Raw genomic sequence first — 20,976 nt, 5'->3', positions numbered from 1 at the left:
CATACATTGTTCTGTACCTGTTTCACCAACCTCAGGCAGGAGCCCTAGTATATTATACAGGTAAACTTAAGCACCTGTTTTTTTAAAAGTATGTGTATAGGACAAAAGTAGCTTTTTTATTCACACTAGTAACTCTAAATATGATAGCTGTAGGAGTTACCTATAAGACATGAACTTAGAGTTATTTTAAAATGCAAACCCCAATATAATATTATACTCAGGCTGAGTCCACAACATTCGCAGTGACACAGAGCATAATAACCCAGAGGAAAGCCTGGAGTCTTCTGCCTTAACACTTTCAGTATCAACCTAATGCAGATTTTTGGGTGTTTTTTATTAAATGATGTATCTTCCCAGTGACACTATATTGCTTAAAAGTTTGGTAACAGAATACCAAGACTTTCACCTCAGGGTTACTAAATTTAATATGGCTCAGATCAACAGTCACTCAAAGTCATCACCATTTGATGAGAGTTTGGAGCGCAGGTTAAAATGTATTATGAGCTTAGACTAGCTTCTAGTGAATAGCTTCATAACTGACACCAATAGGTATGGTTGCTGGCAGTCTCAATATAGAGCCTTAAATTCAATGGGCACACAGAGCGATTTACTTCCTGGAACTACAGCAATCTCTCTGGTTCAGGGCCAAAGTGCACTGGCAGGACACCCATGAGGAACCTCTGACTGCCAGCTGCTCACTTGTACCCATCCCAGGCATAAAAGAGTGTTAGAATACTAATGCTTTTCAGGTACTATTATTTGTTTCACTGCTTAGAAGAAGAAAATTAGTTTATTTCAAAACTACATGACCTCAGGTAGCACACTAAAACAGAATAACCCTTCCCCTCAAAGACCAATTTATTAAAACATTTGGTTTGCACAGTACCTTAATCCTGCTAAGATACAAACTGCTTGCTTAAGGAATTAACATTTTTTAAAAGCCTGGAAACTGTATTCAGGTAATCCATCATATGACGTCTGATTAGAACAAGCACCATGTTATTTGCTACTAAAGAAAAAGCATACTCAGATTTCAAAGCAGCACAGATGTGGGAAGATTCAAGGCAAAAGAGAGCAGGTGGCAGGCTAGCTGGCAATTATGAAATGTGCAAGATTATAAAATGGCTAAGATTTAAATGTCAAAATGATACTTTTTAAACTAACAAAACAATAATTTAGCATTTGTACAGCATTTTGCTTTTTAGTGTTATAAAGCAGCGACCTCCTTTGTCCATTTAAAGTTACTTTATATTATTGTTCCTCACCCAGCTTTCAAATAAAGCCTTCATGATTAAAAAGCTCACTCAGTTATCAATATCCTATCTATGAAACACAGTGGTTTGATGGCCCAGCTTGAGAAAAACAAAACCACAAACTGCATTTTAACCAGAAGAGAGCTCAGTACAAGATGATCACAGCTGACAGTTCAACAACTGGAAAAAATGGTAACTACTGCATTTCCAGCACCAACCAAGAAATTGTGTAAAAACAATGCTTACATATACTTTTGTTTCATGATACTTGTAATAATCCTCATTTAAGAGTAAAAAGTGAAGTCTAGCAAATGCAGGGGTTCCACATTATCTAAGCTTCCCAAGTTCTGGGCATAAAAATATTTTTACTACCCCTGCTTTAGTAAAATCAAGCCAGGTGCTCCTGCAGTATCAAAACCACCCAAATGCCAAGAAGTGCTGCAGGATAACATGAAAAACAAAAATAATGAGAAACATCATTTTCTATCCATACATCTCATCCAGCTGGAAGGGATCAGGCACTGTCTGTCTCCACCTTTATCTTCCCTCTACAGACCAAGCAAATATCAAAAGGTCAAAAGTATTCACCCCTCATTGAGGTAGAACTTAGAACTCTATCTTCAAGAAACGAATGAGTCAAATAATGATATGAAAGGAAGAGGAGATACCAGGGGGAGAAAATGAGGAATATATAAACCAAAAGGAATTATAATCCCAGTCCCACTGAAGACAACAATAAATCTCCCATTGATTTCTCAAGGGCCAAGATTTTCATGCAACAGCATCATTATTCACACAAACAATGAACTCTCATGAAAACAATGTGTGTTACAAATCATGTAAAATCAAATCAGAACAAACAATACAAGAGAAATCCCACTGGGAGAGAAATTACTTGGCAATGATTCATCAATAGAAGGATTCCAGAAACTGCAAATATGTATATTCTTGCATGAGTATTTGCAGAAAGGACAGAACAAGATCCGATTTTACAAAGTATGTCCTCCAATAAGTTTCCCTTTTCCTTCCAGTTCCACGTAATACATGGCACAATAGGGAAGTAACGGGTTAATGTAACGCAGTAGTGGCTACAAAACAATGCAATGGTGGCTTAACAACATATGCAAGGCACAAAACAATGCAAACTATTAGGAGTCCATAGCCATATTCCCTCTAAATTTCCCCTAATTCCTGACAAGCATACACAGGACATTTTTTCCAGTAAATTCTTGGTGACAGGTAAAGGAAAAAAAAAAAAAAAATCAGAAATTCAAACTAAGTAAATTAAGCTGCTTATTTCCTCTTAACAACCTGAAAGAGGCTCTGATCTGGAAGTACAAACATTCAGTGGCAAAACAAAAATAATTTTACAAATACACTTTTTCAGTACTTGTTTTGAAGAGCTTTATTATAAGAATGAGCTTTTAGTAATTCCTCTCAGTTTCATAGTCATATGTGGTTTGCATGAACAGTGTAAACAGCACCATATGAATATGCAATCTAGTGCTAGGTAAGTGTATGATCTCCTATACTGAAGAAAACCCCTCACGAGTCTCATCACTTTATTTATAGGCTCTCAAATGCAATTGAGTCTGCCCACACTATTTTCAACAGATGAAGTTGAAGAATATGATAGATGGTGGAAGAAAGCCTTCACAAATGGTCCAGGTAACATGTTATAGTTATGTGCATCTCCAGTCTGAATTTAAATATCCTGGCTGCAAACTAAATTTGTATTACTTTCTCTCTGAATTTATGAAAGGTGGGAAGCAATGATAAATGATTATCATTTTACCTAAAATAGCCTGGAATGGATTGGAATAACAATCCACCCAGTTTTTACCCAACAGCTTTCCCTTTTTTGGTCTAAAACTCCACCTACTTAACCTTTCCTCACAAATGTGATTTTCTAAATTTATTTTTATTGCTGATGTAGTCTTCTTGTTAATTTTTCTTTCTGAAAAGTACAACAACCAAAATTATACAAAATATCCCAAAGGTGGACAGATCACTACTGCAGAAGTGCAGAAAAATTACTTCCCAGTTCTGTAATAACAAATATTATCTATCTTTCAATAGTTCACTTTCTTTTAATAGTTATTCTAAGTAAAGAGTAACAACGTAAGGACATAAGTCCCTTTAAGGACATAAACTTCATGTGTTTGCAAACTAAGACAGAGGAGTAACTTTACAATGCTGTAAGCATGTTCTAGGCCAGCTATGTAGCCTTATGAAAACACTCCTCTATCTACATCCCTCAGTAGATCATTTTACCTTGCCTAAGAAGGAAGCTGTTTTCTTCTCTGTAGCCTGTTCCTTATCTACTTCAATACTTAAACCCTATGGAAACAGTAATCAATAGTACACTAATAGCTTCCATATCATATTCAGACACCAGACAGAAAAAACCCAAATGTTTCTAAGCAACTACCAATAAAAATTAGTAGACCAATCCAGAACACACACTAGTATGCCTAACTGCATTTTATATTATTTTCCATGCACTTTTACATTGCTGCCATTTCATTTTGAGCTGACAGCCACTTAGTAGGGAAACGCATATATTTTTATTTTCCTTCTTAAAAAAAAAGACAGTGTCTGCTCTTCAGTAGGAATGATACTTTACATGAATTCTGGGGTAAGGACTAGCCTACAGACTCTTCCGAATTTAAAACTAAAACTTCACCTCCCCATTAGAGATGGGGATTCTCATTTCAAGCAATTTTAATTAACCTTTACTTTAGGATCACCTTCAATAAACACTGAAGCAAATTATTTGTTCTATTCCAAAGCTAACCTCAGTTCATGACTAATCTTAATTCCAGCCTTTCTGCCCAATTCTTCTTGACCCATTTCTTTACATCAACATTTATCATTTTCTTCTATTCGGTTACAATATCCAACAGCTTAACTTCTGTCAAGTTGCACTTTATTCCTACACCTCCTGACTTACCCGGACATATCTTCCTAGGCTACCCGAAGTGATATTTGCCTCCAGAGCCACCAATTTTAAATTAATCAAATCCTTGACAGAAACACAAATATCTTTTTTCTTTATAAATTCAGAATTCCGATTATTGTCAACTATTAGTAGAATTTATTTTATGAAGAAAATTGTCGTTATCTTTCTGCAGTGCCAAAGCCACACTCCTGCTCTACAAATAAATTGTAGAGCTTTTATGTAAACTTAATGAAACAATGGTGAGGTAGATAATTCTGAAAGCCATAATCTTCTCTACATTGGCAAATCTACTTTACAGAGCTATTAAGTTTATGATAATGTTACTTGCTAGATTAATATCTGTCAGAAAAATGTTCAGACTCCTGTTAAAGATGGAACAATAAAAATCTGAATCTTTTTTTTCTACAGCTTTGATACATCTAAATTCATAATGTTAGCCTTCCAGAGTCTTTCTTCCAAGGACGCCAAATGTATTCCTCCAAACTGGAGGAAACGTTAGTAAACAGCTTACAGGACTGTAGCCCATGAACTGTTAAATCAGCTTTCAAAAATAATAAAAAAAAAAACAAACAAAAAACCACCAAATCAACAAAAAACCCACAAAACAAAACAAACAAAAAAAACACCCCCTCAAAAAAAATTTTAAAAATAAATATAAATAATCACACAGACTGACTAACTTAACGACTGATCATTATGTAATTTTTTATCAAACTGGGCGCTCTGCATGGTACAGCATTTCCAAAACAGTAGCCCATTGATTGCAGGCACCTCCTAAAGTACAAGATGTCAATAGTGCAAAGCAGTTCATGAACAATATTAAATGAACTGTAATCATCTACACTCAGGGTACCAACATCAGGAACAGCAATTCCACTTTATCAAGCTACTCTGATCTTACTACTCAGCAAATGACTCTAAAGCCTCGTTGACTGTCCATAGCCCATATCCCCGAGCTATTATGAAAGAAAATAAAAAAAAAAAAGTAAACCAAAAAAACCCAACAACAGAAACCTACCAAGATTTCTCATGAGTGAAGCATAACAATCCAAAGAAAAAGTCTGATGGCAAAATGATTTATGAAAGAGTAACTTCTTCCTAAGACAAGCAGAACTGAGAGGTGAATGTTGCACAGCACTTTACTGCACACCCATGCAAGAAGCAGAAAAGGGAGGCAGAACAGGGATGCTGTCCCAATTCATATCTATGATGTGTGCTGAAGGAAAATACATCTTTCTAAACAAGAAAATATGTCAAATGACAGTTGGGAACAATTCACTTGTGGTACAACTATTTTCCCAGCGAGCTTATTACAAATCATATGACACAGACATTCTCATATTGACATACAAATGGCTCCTACAAGCTGCTACAGCTGGTAACATATATTTTCCATTTCTATGTACAGTTTATGAATGTGTTTCTCTCCACTACTGTATTAAATGCCGATGTTGCATTGTGGTAACATATTAGCTGTCAAGGAAAGGAAGCATGCCTCATCACAGTTTGTTCAGGTCAAACACTTTACTCAGACAGTACACCTGCAAATTGCCTGTTTGTCCCTAAAATGTTAACCCCATTTGCAACAGAATATAATTCAAAAAATAAACTCATCAATCAAAGTGGTAGGTGCAACACTGAACCTCCAGGTGTGAGCACAGAAAACCAAGTTACTTACCTTTTAATAACAGTTCTCTGATACGTTTTAATTTCTGTGACTCCTGTTTCTGAAATGCTGTAGCTACAACTTGTTCTCTTGGCAGTGTCTCTGAAGATACAACTTCTATATACTCTATGTAGGAGGTGCAAAATTATAGATGACATATGCCCAGTCTTACTCAATTGCTTAGTTTTCATGGAAATCCAAAGACTTGATTTCCATCAGAGGGGAATGTGGACTGGGATCCAGACAGTCAAGCATGCAACCAACCTGAGCTACTGTAAACAAAAATACACCTTTTCTTCTTTAATCATATGTCCACACAGGCTGGTAAGCAAACCTGGTTCACAGGGACGCAACTAACAGGAATCCAATCCATGGACACTTTCTTGAGTTAAGGTAAACAAAGCAATGACTCTACATATGCTCTTAACTCCCAGGCAACTCATCTGTAGAATTAAGGACCCGAGTTCTTACTCTAAGTGCATGAAAATATGCCCCAGCGGTTAAGGATTCAGAGTGCCAATCCCTTACACAAAAGTCAAAAGATAAGCATATTTGCAGAACGGATTTGTTACAGAAATATAACAGCAAACAGAATACAGATGTCTGTATTATTTATACAAAAAGACAAAAGAAACAGCAAAAGAAAGCTGACAACCAGGAAGTCATGAAGCTTAGGAATCCAGTAGTGGTAGATGATTAAACAGGTTATGCAAAATTCTAATTAATTTAGTAAAAATTTAAGGTCTGGCTAAAAATGTGACAATATTTTTCACAGGTTTGAAGGAGGAAAGGAGGAAGCACATCTGCAGCACAGAGGAATCAGACAAAGGGCAACAGGAACTTTTCACTATTTTGACACTGAAGTCAGTGTGCTGCCCTAACTCCGCTCCAAACACACTCATCATAGTCTTCAAAGCAAGGCAGGGTTTTGGGTTAGGAAGGCAATTTATAACACTTCTTTCACTTCTGTATCTCAGTCCTAAGATTAAAACTATACATTTTTCAAGCCTGTATGTTTCAATAAAATTTACCAGAAGATAATGACACTAACCGCCACTAAGAACAGTTATCTCTAAATAGAATGAACCTTAATAATAGGCCGAAGTCAAACTTTTAGGACTTTTCCATAAAGCAGATGAAACGCGCAAAGTACATAAGGAGTTCCATGATCCAAAGATACTACAACTGGATATTAAGAGGCAAAGGTTTTTTCTTTCTTTTTCCTTTGCCCCCCCCCCCTTCTTTTTAATAGAGAGGAATCTATTCTTGCAAGCAGAATGTTATTAACTGCTATTAAGAGAAAGAACCAAGCTTCATAGAACTTGACAGCATTATGTTCCACTGATTTCCAGTGAACAAGAACAGTATTTATATTGGAAACCATAGAAAGGTTTCATATATTTTAATCAACAACATCGTACTATAACATTTCCAGTATCGTTATACAAATTACGTTGAACATGGATATAATCTTTTCTATTATGTCTCTGCTAGACAATACTTCTCTAGACTTCAACAGAATATAAATATTGTAGTGGTATACATACAATATTGTATTTTCCTAAGAGGTAGCAAACAAACCAACACTGAAAATATATAATGACATGAAAGATTTTGAACTTACCTTTTTTTTGTGTGTTCTGTTCCTGCCTCCCAACCAATCATCCATCTGTTCCTCAATCTCTTCAATTGAAGCTCCATGATCATATGATGGTATATATGCACTTGACTCCAGAACTGTGTATACAGGGAATTCTGATTTTGGTTTCTTGACTTTAGGCTTCTTCTCCCCTACACAAAAGTAAGAAAGAAGAAAAAGCAATGCTACTAATACTGCAGAGAAGTATAAATGAGGAGCAGGCTTAACTCTTGAACTCTCTAGAACTACCACAGAGGAAGTGGCTTCAACTTTATTAAGAAGAGAATTCAGAGTTTTACATAATAATTTTGTTTTAATGAAAAGTAAATAGCTTAGCAGTGCATCCACTTAGCTCCTCTTCTATATGAACTATGCTTTAAAGGACCAAACAAGGAGCCTTTCAAAATCATGGTTAGCTCTCATTACTGCTACATCACCTGACAATTAAGATTAGTACAGGCAAAAGCATAGGCAGCTGTTAAAAGATTTTGGAAGTCCAGCTGGCTTCAAAGAAACTGGCAAAGGTAGAAAGGTGAGGTTTAGAGAATTCCATATTACTTTATGGTCAGCTGTGCTGAGTATAAGCTCCTGAGTCAATAGATAACTTCTCTGTTCTCTGATTTTTGTAAATACAAATAGCTCTGTTCTAGTATTTACACATTTAGAAATATTTAAATGTTGGACCTCATTTCTCTGATTACTCTTTCTTGCTCTCTCTGTCCTTCAAAGGATTTTAAATGGGAGCAGCAAACTCAAGAGACAGGAAGGAAGGTCAATAACGACCTAAACCCCAGCAACTGAAAACGTATCTGCTATATATGATGATCTCAAATGAAAGATTCAAGACTGACTGAAAATTGCCAGAACTTCAGGGAAGACAAGAGGATGAGGACAAAAAAAAAAAAACAAAAAAAAAACCCTGAACACTCAGAAAGTATCCAGAAACCTCAAGTGTGCCAATGACTTTCTCATTTTTTCCTCATTGTTTAAAAAATATGCTGTATTCACAATAACTGGATGCTCCTGAAGATACCACAAAACCAAGAGTTGATCTAACAGCTGGCTGCAGCCAAAAGAGGAAAGTTCTACTCTGCTTCCACTCTTCTACTCTCCACTGTGTGCTTGTGTGCTCCTCTCTCTTCTATTTGCTTCAATAATCATCCAACCACTTAGAAAAGTAATTCAATTCACTAATCTAGTAGAAAATTACTCCTTTACACTCAAATGAAAAGAAAAAATCCAAGTCATTTAAAGGTGATGGGTAAGGAAAATGAGAACCACACTCCTCAGCAGCAGTGGGCCATTAGATCAGCTTATGTGCCTTTGCAACCATGCCCTAATACTTTTTGGAGCATCAGGGGAGAAACTTCTGTTTTTCCATGAAAACCTTCTTGAAAAAAATCCTAAACAGGCCAGAATGACTGCTCCCTATAGGCCCTAATGCAGAATTCCCGTTTCTAACAGTGTATATACAGAAACAGCACAGTGAAAAGACTACAAAGACTTGACAAACTTCTAGGAACTGCATATTTAAGAAAACAATAAATGGAGAGAGAACTGTTTCATGGCAACTTCTCGAAGTCCAAAAAGAACAGGAAATTTATATAGAGCTGAAAGGTAACAGAGTGTCTGATGATCTTTCAAGCTTTTACATGTACATTGTTCTGACACTTGTTTTTTTGAAAATCTCTTTGTTTGTAGTGAACAAATTAAATAAATTAAATATTAAGTAAAAACTTGTGCATGGATTTCCTTTTCTTGCATCCTTCTATAGGTATGTATAGTAAATATCACAAAATGATGTATAGTCCCCAAAAAACAAAATTAAAGAAAGCCCAAAGTGTTAACCAGCATTTCTCTGACTGTTCAGAGGCCACTAAAGACAATACTGGTACAAAATTATTTTTGTCTATTTCAAAAGGTGATTTTTATAATCAAATCACATATATTAACTATTATCTAATAACTGCCACATGTAATAGCTTCTGGAGTCAGAGCTAAGATTTGCCAGGGTAAGTTAACAGTGGCTTCACCAGTTATTTACTTGCAAAAATATTTTAGGAAATTACCTTAAATGACAATTTCCACTACTGTATTTCAATCCTGCAAAATAATCAAGCACTATGTCTGTGTTTGCTTGGAATTACTTAACAGCAGAGACACACCAAGACAGTTGGATTTTCCTGTACCTCACATCCCATCAGCTGTTTCCTAATTTTCCCTCTCAAAATATGCAAATAGTTAAAGCCTGAATGAATGTAACTAACATTGAAAAATGAAAAGCCTAGCCTGTAAATAGGTCATCTAGCCTCTTTCTGTAGCTTTAGAAATAATTCTGTAACAGTATTTCCAGAAGACATCATACTGACTTTAAAATGAGATATCAAAGACAATATCTAGGCTTTCTTCAGGCATTTAAGTGACAGAGGAAGACCTAACATAGACAAGATACCCTGCTGTTTGCCAACTATCAAAGTAACAAGAAATCCGACCTAGAGACAATGGCTGTACAACCTCAAACAAGCACTCAACCAGAATTAGAAAACTTGTCTCTACTGTCTCCTGTGCATATACAAATAAGAGTTCAGCATACCCATTAAATACCACAATGGCTGTCTTACTTCATTAAAAAAAAATAAAATTGAAATCACAACACCTTTAACACTGAAAACACTTTCACCTCAGAATTTTCAAAAGCCACTTTTTAGAACAGGGAAGCACATGCAAGTGGTTGAACAGTTATCATAATACAGGATTTTAGACAGGGGATGTTCAGACCACTATACCACAGGTGGGTACCAATATCTAGCAGACTTTAACTATGACCAGAGTTACTAGTGCTCATCCACTTAAATGCAGACAAGAGAAACAGAGCCTCACTTTAAGCTCAATCAGTGAACGAATAACTTGCTTAACACCATTATTTTATGGGAACATTATGTAATTTAATTGCCAATTTACAGTGCAGCAACTTTTCTTGTATATTAATTAGAATAATACAACCCAGGCAACAACAGAAGGTAAATGGATAATCCAAGATCATAACCAGTATGGAAATAATTTTGTATCTACCACTCCAATGTAGAAAAGATGAATATTTTACATGGTTTATGACTTCTACAGTTCTGGTCCTTCTGTAGCAGAAGAAATTTTGGTTTATCACTTACTGAATTCACATGCTGCAAGGATACTACTTTTATGTATTTTTCACCTTTAGAAATATCAAGTTCTTTACCAAAAGACTGTGTATTTAACAACTTCAGAGTTAAAAAAGGAGATATAATTTGTCCCCTACATTTGAACAGCATATAAACATAACTATCACTGGGATGCCTAGACTTTAACAGATAACTATTAGCTAACTCTCTTAAAAGTACCGTACTTTACATTTCTAAAGGCTTCCAATAGTATTCCAATACTATTCTTGCTCTGGCTATACAACAGACTCAAAAGTCTGGAAAAAAACTTGTGCTAAGGTTTTGACAGTTTATTGAAAACAGTGGAGCAAACTATATTCAAACACTCATGTTTAAGAAGCACACATTTCTGTACTCAAAGTCAATGGAATTATATGAAAGCTTCACAAGTTGGAAACAGATTCGTACATCTGCTGTACTGAGACCTAAAAGGTAGTTTATTTTTGAACAAACTGACTAAAAACATGCTCAGTGATGAATATATCAACTATAAAAAAACTTCTCACAAGCTGTAGGTTTTGATCTTTCATCTTTTTCTCTATCTACCCTTCCCCAAACTTTCAAATCCCCCCCCCCACCTCATCTCCATAATATGAAAAGATTAGAAATAAACCTCCAACATTTGACAGCTAATTTGTCTTCTAACAAACAAACATATAATGAAACACGCATGACTCTTTCAAATAAGCCTCCTAATGCTGTATGTGAGTGGAATACTTTCCATAAAATCTGAAGCAAGTTTTGTAAGGAGAGGCATCAGACAGCCTAGTTGAAACAACTGGAAAAACACATGAGCTTGCAAGTTCAAAATCCTTTTGGCAGGCCTGCCAAAACTATCAGTGAATCGGATGATACTTAGTTTGCCATAATTAGGCTTCAGAGGTAACAATTAAGTGATCAGAACATTCACACCCACACTGACCAAAAAAGGACACATTATATGAAGTAATTTTCTCTGAACCTGCCTGTCAGGAAATCATTACTGAGCAGGCATGTGAACACTGCATTTTGGCAGCGACTAACACTAAATACAATTATCAAATATCTTTGTCAATTATTTAGAAATAAAGTCAGCTTCAGTATAGTGCTACATTACATAAAATGGGTCAAAATGGTTTACAGTGAAGAGGAAAGTACACGAAGAAACAGGAACATGGACTGGCTGGTAGTCTAGGACCAATTAAATCAAAAGCATTTTGTAAATCACAGTTACAGATCTTATGCTGTATCTGCACTGATGATGGACTGTATGCAAGGAACCTCTGATGTAAGAGCTTGCAGTTCTGGCAGTTAAGCAATCTGAAATGAGCTACCAGTGCAATGGAACTAAGGTAATCTGTGATTCTGTAAACAGAATAACTAAAAGCTAAAGCTAGAGAAATTGGTACTGAAATTAAGACATAACTATGCAACAGTAAAATTAATTGTCTGAATAAACCATGAAGAACTGAAGGCATCTCAAGGCTTTCAAATCAATATTGTATCTTGCATAACAAGATTCTAAAAGCTGAAGTATGTCACTGGTACAAGTCAAACAAGACAAGTCACAAGAATCAGTATTTTTCACTGATTTTTACCAGTAAGGGTTTGAAATAAACACATTATACTAAATGATCTAGCGATGTCTTCTATCCCTAGGTTTCATGAAACAATATAAAATGCTAACAAAGGGGCATGCTGTATTCCAAGCCATCTGTAAAGGGAGAACCACTAAGCCTAACCAAACTTGATCAAACATATTATTAAAGGTTTTACTACAGCTCTGGATGTTTCACAGAAAGACATTTCTTCCTATAAAGCCCTATACAAAAATATAAATACCACTACAGCTACCATCATAAAGCCCAAATACAGAAAAAAGGCTTGTCATGCAGCCTCGGGGCTAGTAACTTCGTATTTCCATTAACCCTTGAATGATGGGGGTAAGGAAAAAAACCCAACAAACTACATACTATTCAACATGGTTTATAACTACAAATATGGATTGTTCCAGATGCCTTGTACATCAGGCCAAGAATTCTGGATTTACAATGCAAATATCTTTGGTAACTGGGATGCCAGTGAAGAGTTCACCTGCAATATCTAGCAGGTGTTACTTCTTTAGAAAGGTGTATTTTAAAAATAAGTTTAAGCCTCCATATTGAAGGCCAAGGAAAGCATAAGAATGGAAAGTTAGAGAACTACCAAGGCTAAGTATAAAGAAACAAAAATAGATGTGCTTCCACCCACAAGGGATGTGGTTGAAAGTAGTAGTTCATGCAAGAAGAGGACTGACAGAGTTGCTAGAATTTGTCTTGATAACTACTCAATTTATGTTTAAAAATTAGAGAGCCACCTGTCCTGATAGTGTATGCCTAAGTCTTCTCAGTTTAATGACTACTCAGTTTACTTAATACATACTCTGTTTTACTTTCCATGACTACAAAGAACAGGGCCATCTATTGTTACAAAATTATGCCCTGTTGCAGGGGTTATACACATGTGTAACAATACAGGAGAGGGAGAAACTGAAGTTTATTAATTAAAGCTTTTCCATTTTAAAATAAATTTTGTGTTCTGCTATCTAAATGTGAAAAGGGCATCAGAAAATGTAAGGCAAACCATTTCTATTTTTGCACATAAACCAGCCAGTTATCTGTAATCCCATACAAAACAGCATTTTCTAGAAACATAAGGTCTGCATTTTAAGTTGTTACGTTTTTGTAAGGTAAAGTTGCAGTATTTTTCCTGAGGTAGTAATGACAGTGTTTAATAGATTGACTTATTTTGCCAGCATTTTAGCAGGGTTTCTTATCACTTCTCAAAATTGTGCATAATGTTACCTTGCCAAAAATTACTTTTTCACACTCCTTATCAAATACAGCACTTTAATAACATGCTAATACTGTCCACTCTTTCCTACTCTGCAAATTGTATTTTCCTCCTTCAGTACTCTTTGGTTTTAGTTCAAGCCGCCTACAGAACATTGCACAATTTCAGCAGGGAAGCAGATAGACACGAGGGTAAATTAGTAGTTAAGTCATGAAAAAACAAGCACTGTAAAACAGCTATTACTAACCTGCACGAGCTAAATTTACTCAGATAGATGAAACTGTTACTAACTTTCATTCCACGAATGGTCTCTAAAATTAAGAGGAATGGGGGCAAACAAAATCCACATTTGGTGATTTACAACCTTTCTATGCTAATTGTGAAGTGACAATGCAGAACAATATAATGAGAAGCAAATTTAACAGATGCCTTGCATGCAAGGTTCAGTAAAGAATTATGTAACTTCTTTTGCCTACGGTAACATAGGTGCATCTCTTGTTCTACTTTTGGGAGTCCTATTTCTTAAAAAAAAAAAAAAAGGTAGCCAACAGCTCATTCTACTGCCCATGCAGTGCCTGTAGCACTGCTATGACTGACCAAATTATTTCCATGCCAAATTCCAATCTCTGCTAATTAAAGGTGGCTACTCTCCATCCCTCCTCCCGCTCCCTGCCAGCAAGCCTACCAAGGGAGAGTGGGATGCCAGCAAGACTGGTGAGGACTGGCCCCTGCTCACATGAGTGACACTGGGTCACCCAGCAGACATGGGCGTCATGCTGTGTCACACCCAGCAGCATGACAGGGGACAGGGTAGTGAGAGGTCATCAGTGACCCTAAGAGGAAATGTGCCAAACCCGCATCTCTCACATGTGGGCACTGATAATGGAAGTAACAAAAAAAAACCCAACTCTTGCGACATCTGGCAGACGGGGAATACTGAAAAGTTCACACGTGGTCTTTCAGTCAAACACAGGAGCGTGCACACACAATTTTAATGACTTTTTACTTTCACTTGCACTTCTGTTTCCAAAAACTAATCCTTTTTTTAACAGTAGTTCACAAATTTCAATGCAGAACATATGCCAGCTATTTTGAACAATGGCAATACATTACTACCTGACAATTTAACAAGTTTTTAATAACCCGAGTCAAGACCCGTTTCAAGGCCCATTTTGTGGCAGGTATCTCAAATACAATGGCAGGCCTCCTAACAAGCATTAAATGCACTACTTTGCTACATTTGGCCTGGGTCCACAATGTTCACTGAGGTGCTGAACGTCACCTATTTTCTTAAAATAGATTCAGCTACAGATAAATTGGGAATTATTGCTGTAACTGGGTATATTTGCTGATTTTACAAAATTAAGCTATCTTGTAAATATAAATAATGCAGCTGTATTTTAAGTGCCTAAAGGCTTATGCATACTTAAAGCTAGTAAATTATTATAGGGCACTCAATGCACTTGTCAGAATAAAGGAACTTAAAAGCATGCACTTAAGTACGGTAAATAAAGCAAGCACGCGCATACAAACAAACAAAACTTCTAAAATTGTCTTCAGAAGAGGGTAAGTTTAATCATTGTCAAAAGCAGATAACTGAAAGAAAAGGAAAAGTCACCTATAATTATTCTGAATACTTTATTAAGGAAAATGGTAATTGTCTTCCCTGGTCTTTTATACGAGCGTAAAGACTTTAAAGCATTTATTTCAATAACAGCATGAATCCATCTCTGAAGTCTGCATCCATGCTTTTGGAAATTCAAATTACATTGAATTTCTATCACAAAAATCAACTCAATTTGCAAAACAGAATTATTAAGCATATTTTAAAAAATATTTACAGACAAAGAGAATACAAGAATGTTCAAAATACAAGAGGTCACTTCTGAAAATTTATCCTTCAAAATCTATGCATTTGAGATTTCCCCCTCCTGTAAAGCAACATTTCTAGCAAAGCATGCTTTTGTTGCTGCAATATAACTATCACCTGACTTTCATGCTTCTGTAGGAACAAGCCAGCAGCCTACTGCAAAACTAGACAAAAAATTAAAAGCTTTTTAAAATTTATCCACAGTACAGAAATATATAGAGCACACATTTTAGATATAAAAATGTTCACACACATTCTGTGTAGTAGGTATATCATATTACATCTTTGTTTATTAAGACAGTGGTAAAAACTCACTCTGAAGTGTTTCAAGTTCAGCCTTAGCCAGGGCATCTTCTTTCGCCTTCATTTTTGTTTCTTTATATTCTACATATAATTGTCTGGCATCCTTTAAGAAAATGTTGCAATGGTATTAGCATCCTTATACAAACAAGTTACTCCAATGGCTCTGTTTTAAGTTCTCAATTAACCTTGCAAAAATTTTAAGATACATTTGTTCTCTTGAGTTACAGAAATTGTCAGTATAGAAAGTATTTATTGAGAATGTAGAATTTTTGTGTAATAAAGGTTCAGATGTAATAATGTAGATGTTACAGACTTTGATGCTCACTGACAACCTGAAGAGCAAAATGGTTAGAAAAACATTTCTGATCACTACCTATAGCTTTGTAAGAGGCCATGTAGCCACTTTGCTCACATCAGCAATCTGGAAGTTCAAGGAAGAAAGAAAAGTTTTTAATTAGAGTAGTATGTGGAGGGACAAAGACCATTGCTAGGCAGCAGTCATCTTAGTGTGAACCCACTATGGTAACACTAACCACATGTTCCAAAACCAAGCTTTGTCCCTTTTTATTTATTTCTTCCCCCAAACCAACTTCTAGATAGCAATTAAAGTGTTGAAAATATATATTGTATTTTGTTGGTTTTTGGTTTTGTTCTTTTTTTTTTTTCCCCAAGGATTAGATTCTAACCTGAAATCTATTTGGCAAATTTACACATAAAAAACTAGACCCCTGTCACAAATCTCCAGTAAGGTACATGCTTCCAAAATCTGATGAATTACTAATTATAGATTTGCATTGAAAGCTTTTCAATATGAACAACCAGACTGCTGAAGTAGAGACTCACCAACAGTAAATCAAAATTACAGTATTATGTAAACCTAATTTTAGTTCCTTATAGCCAAAACTAGTTTTATTCTTGTTACATTAACAGTCCTGCTTTTTACATATAAAGGGTGATTCAAGTTTTTATGTAGAATGTATTGTAAATCATCAGTAAATATTTTTATAATTTCAACTATAATCCCACAAATTTGAACAAAATCCAGTCTCATTAGACAACTTAATAAACTTTGAAAATGAAAACTGAGTTAAGCAGTCACTGCTACCTCTAATGGTAGGAGTCATCCAAAAACATTGCTTCCTGTAAAGATAATGACAAAAGCTGTTCTTTGCATTGTACTGGCATCTAACCCTTCAAAACTACTTGAGGAAAATGAGAAAACACAGGACAGAACCATGATCCACCTCAGAACTTTGTAATGTTTTGGAGACATCTCACTGATACACATCAGTGTGCCTGAAGAACAACTCTGACAAATTCCCACAAAACATCAGTAAGATTTAATCTTTTTCAAAATACCTCTTACTCTCTAATTTGTCTTTACATTTGGGTACAGGGAATAGGAAGTTACATTTCTCTGTCAGGTTTATGTAGGAGACCACTGTGCACAGAAGAAATTTTAAAGAATTTACATAACTTTACACTGTTGGAACATAACAGATGAGAGCAACTCATCTCACACAACTCACCTCAGCAACACGCTTTCAGTTTTCGTTTTGGAGACAGGGAAGAAGGGGGGTTTGGTGGTTTTTGTAGAATTGGGGCTAAACAAAAAAAAAACAAAAAAACCCAAAAAAACAAAAACCCACCAAGTGTAGGTACAGGAAGACTACTGTTAACAGCAGATATGTAGACTTTGAGGAAACACATTCATTTTCTATGCTAGAAAACCAAATTAAAAAACTAGGGTCAGCATTGGTTTCCCTTTTCATTTACCTGAAATATGAATTCCCTACTGTATATGGAAACTTCCCTTCTACTCTCCAGATTTGGACTGCTTGCGTGATTAAGAAACAGAGACAGCCATAAATGTCATGGTTAACTTGTGCTGTAAGTTTGAGACATTTGTGCTGGGTGGCATACACAGGACTCAGACATACTGATATCCAAAAAATGCTTTTGTTTAAGGCTATGATTTTAAAATGGCTACAATTAACTGGCATTTAAATTTAACCCATTTGACACTGAAAGCCAATATTTGATGCTAAATTCTGGTGTAAAATCCATTATTGCTTGTGGGATCTCCAGACAGCAGGCACTAGGGGGTAACTGTCAATCTCTCCAGCATGTCAATCATGGAACAATTGGAAATGTGGCTCAGATGAAAATGAGACACAATAGCTGAACAATAAAGAAAACTATTCTGAAGCACGTAAATGAAATTTAGCAGTATTGTTGCTTTATAGATAAGAAATGGATTATCACTGCAAATGGCGTAATATGCAGGTAACAAAGGCAACATTAGTCTTTTATCTTCTTTATCACAGTTTGTTATGGCTGGTACCATAACCACAAAAAAGGGGAGACTGCACATTTTGAATCACACAAAAATGTAGGAAGTAAAGCAAAGAAAAAAGAACAGAAAAAAAAATCAAAATGGATTCTGAAGATTTGAAAATTAAATCCTTCCCACAAAAGCCTAAGAAATGGCTCTACAGGTTGTAAGGAGAAATTAGAAGACATACGTGAGTAAAGATTTTAGCCACAGACACAAACTAGATGGGTATTTGACCTTATACGTCAAAATAAAAACAAAACAAAACAACCAAACCAAAACAAAAACAACAAAATCCACTGGAAGACAGTTTAAAACAGAAATTATTTGAAGAAAACTTCTGCCTAACATTTGTAAGCACATTTCAATATACTCCTTGTTAGTTTTCAATAGTTTCAGTCTAAACAGGAATATTCATTTTCAAGCATATTTGGGTTTGGTAGTCAGAGTATTTCAAAAGAGATTTATGTTCAGAATTTTTACTTTACAAAGTGATAAATTCTAGTAGTCATTTTGCTTCAATTTTAGGGCCCTAAAACCACTGGCAGTATAGGTACAGCCTCTTTCAATCTAAGGCTCCTTCCCCAGGATTCAGTAATAATTTTTCTTTTAGAAGATATTTCCCCAAACAGCTCAAAATATGCACATCAACATTTTAGACCTGATCACCATTAGTTCACCATTAATAGGTAATAAACATTTCCTATTATATAAACACACAGAAAAACAACTAGAACTGTTCTAACTAAAAAAAAATCCACCTTACCTAATCAGAAATATTTTGCTCTCATTTGCAGGAGTTTGAACACAGATACATTACTTCTCTTCACCCTCAAGGCAATAATGCATATAATTAAGCAAAAAGAATAGCGAAGAGTGGTAATATGTGCTGGTCTTTTATACCATGATTTCAAATGTACATTTTCCAAAAAGGAACAGAATGAAAAAAAAAAAAGTATATCTGAAATGTAAAATTCTGCTATTAGTATTTCTAAATTATATTTCAACTGCTGTGTATAGGAAGTTGCTGTGATTACCCTCATGGTTAACCAAAATATTTCAAAAAGTGTTAAAAATAAAAATCAACATACAAACACTGAATTATTTTCAATATTTTAACCATAAGAAAGAATGAAGAACAGTGAAAAAAAAATCTGGTATTTCAGCTCCTTTTTATTTTAGTATCGTCTTGTGTCAATAAACTTAAGATTGCCAAGACAAAGCTGCGCTTGAGTTATGCAGAAATATATAAATTCTAGATACTGGAAGTTTAAGGGTTTGGGTTTTTTTGATTGGGGGGTTTGGTGGTGGTGACTGTTGTTTGCTGGTTTTAAATCAACAAATACATTATTTATTCAAACTGTTCTAATTCGGGAATAAAAACAGTTCTGAGTAAGACTCACTCACTTTGGCCTCTCCTTGACTCTTGGGTAGGGTGATGAGGTTTTGTTGTTTTGTTTGTGTTGTAGGGTTATTTTTCCCTCCAGCTAATCTTCCTGGCTTTGTGGTCTACCTCAGAAAGACTAGAGATTAGGAGAAACAAGGCAAACATTGGAAACAACCTGCTGTATTGGCCATATGTGAATCTTCATTACAGATTTCATGATAGAATCAGCTTCACATTTCAGTTCTCTGGGTGAGGGACTGATAAAAAACAAAATTTATCCCCTCAGAATTCACAGTTAACTGGAAACTTTCCCACAAGCATAATTAAAATCAGTATATTGAAATAATTTTATTTGCATTAATTCTCATTAAATTAATCTATAGAATTGAAGAGAAATATCTGTATGAAGTTCCTGAAGTAATTTTGGTGGTTTTTTGAGTAGTGTTCTTATACAATTTGTACGAAACCAGAGAAAATAAGGCAAATTAAAATTACTGCAACATCCACCCTTCAATTTGCTATTTCTGTGCAATAAAAATGACACCCATTATACCACAGCAAAAACACTCTTTTGATGGTTTTATAAACTAGTGATATCAACATGTTCTGGTAAAAAAATAATGTTAAAAGTTAAACATTATGATTTATCTTTATCTGTTGCATTTTTACATGTTTTTCAAAGGTAAACTAGCAAATAAATAGGAATTGCATTACTTCCTCCTTTATAACCATAAAATCATGCTTCGGCCTTGAAATAATACCAGGTGTGGCCAGGATTGTCAGCTGTGTATATCCTGTAGGCAGTTGAAGCATGGTTCCCAAGCCTTGGATGCAGGGTGTGCTCTGCAGCATCTGTTGGGTATTCCACATCCAGAGTGATGGAGCAAAGGTGGGCAAAAGGGGGAACTGAGGCCAGTGCTGCAAGGTCTCCCTAGGACCCATTCACAATCCACAAAGTCTCACGCCACAATAGAACAGCACCATTAATTGAGAAGCAGTATTGTCTCATACATGAGCTACTCTTGGAGCTATGCTCCTCTAATGTGCGTGCTAGGATATGCAGACATACAGTAAGTAATTCAAAGGAGCAGAACAAAATTCTCTGTTACAGAACAGCAAGCTATTAAAGGCCAATTTCTATAGTGTGTTACACTGACTTAAAACTTTTACTATGCAGCAAAGCACGTTTTGTCTCCAGAGTCTCAGTCAGTACTCTGTTAGACACAAATTATTTTTGCTCACTTGCATACACCCAGAATACTTGTTTTATCAATCACTCTCCTCTGACCTGCTTCTAAGCTCCTAATTGACCTCAGGGTCAAGAGCTTCATCCCTACTTTGGTTCTTCCAACAGCTGCAAAATAGCAAGAAACAGAGCAAATAGGCAATCACTCGTGCCACACATCCTGCAATTGCTCCCTCCCCACAATTTATATCAACAATGGTGCTGTACAGTAAGTTGGAACACATTAAAACCCTGTAAAGCTGGGTATTAAGGAGATATTTAACCTGACTTGAATAAATCTTCTCAAAAGATTTCATTTTAGGGCATA

The 20,976-nt window shown here is 35.6% G+C and overlaps 1 protein-coding gene across 1 annotated transcript in view; it reads right to left on the bottom strand.

Moving 5' to 3' along the window:
- DNAJC1 (DnaJ heat shock protein family (Hsp40) member C1) overlaps positions 1-20,976 on the bottom strand; it is a 108,890-nt gene that overhangs the window by 34,433 nt on the left and 53,481 nt on the right. Inside the window, exons 7-8 of the mRNA XM_061468292.1 lie at positions 15,714-15,804; positions 7,506-7,672 (exon numbers count right to left, since the gene is read on the bottom strand). Of these exons, the coding sequence (XP_061324276.1) occupies positions 7,506-7,672; positions 15,714-15,804 (258 nt within the window). The remainder of the gene's footprint in view (positions 1-7,505; positions 7,673-15,713; positions 15,805-20,976) is intronic.

This window comes from Pezoporus flaviventris, unplaced genomic scaffold, assembly GCF_033815535.1.
Source record: "Pezoporus flaviventris isolate CSIRO_AGI_PZ_B2104156 unplaced genomic scaffold, CSIRO_AGI_Pfla_v1 ptg000047l, whole genome shotgun sequence".
In the NCBI taxonomy this organism is placed as follows: Eukaryota; Metazoa; Chordata; class Aves; order Psittaciformes; family Psittacidae; genus Pezoporus; species Pezoporus flaviventris.
The sequence above is the reverse complement of the archived record's forward strand: the minus strand, read 5'-3'. Positions and strand labels throughout refer to the sequence as shown.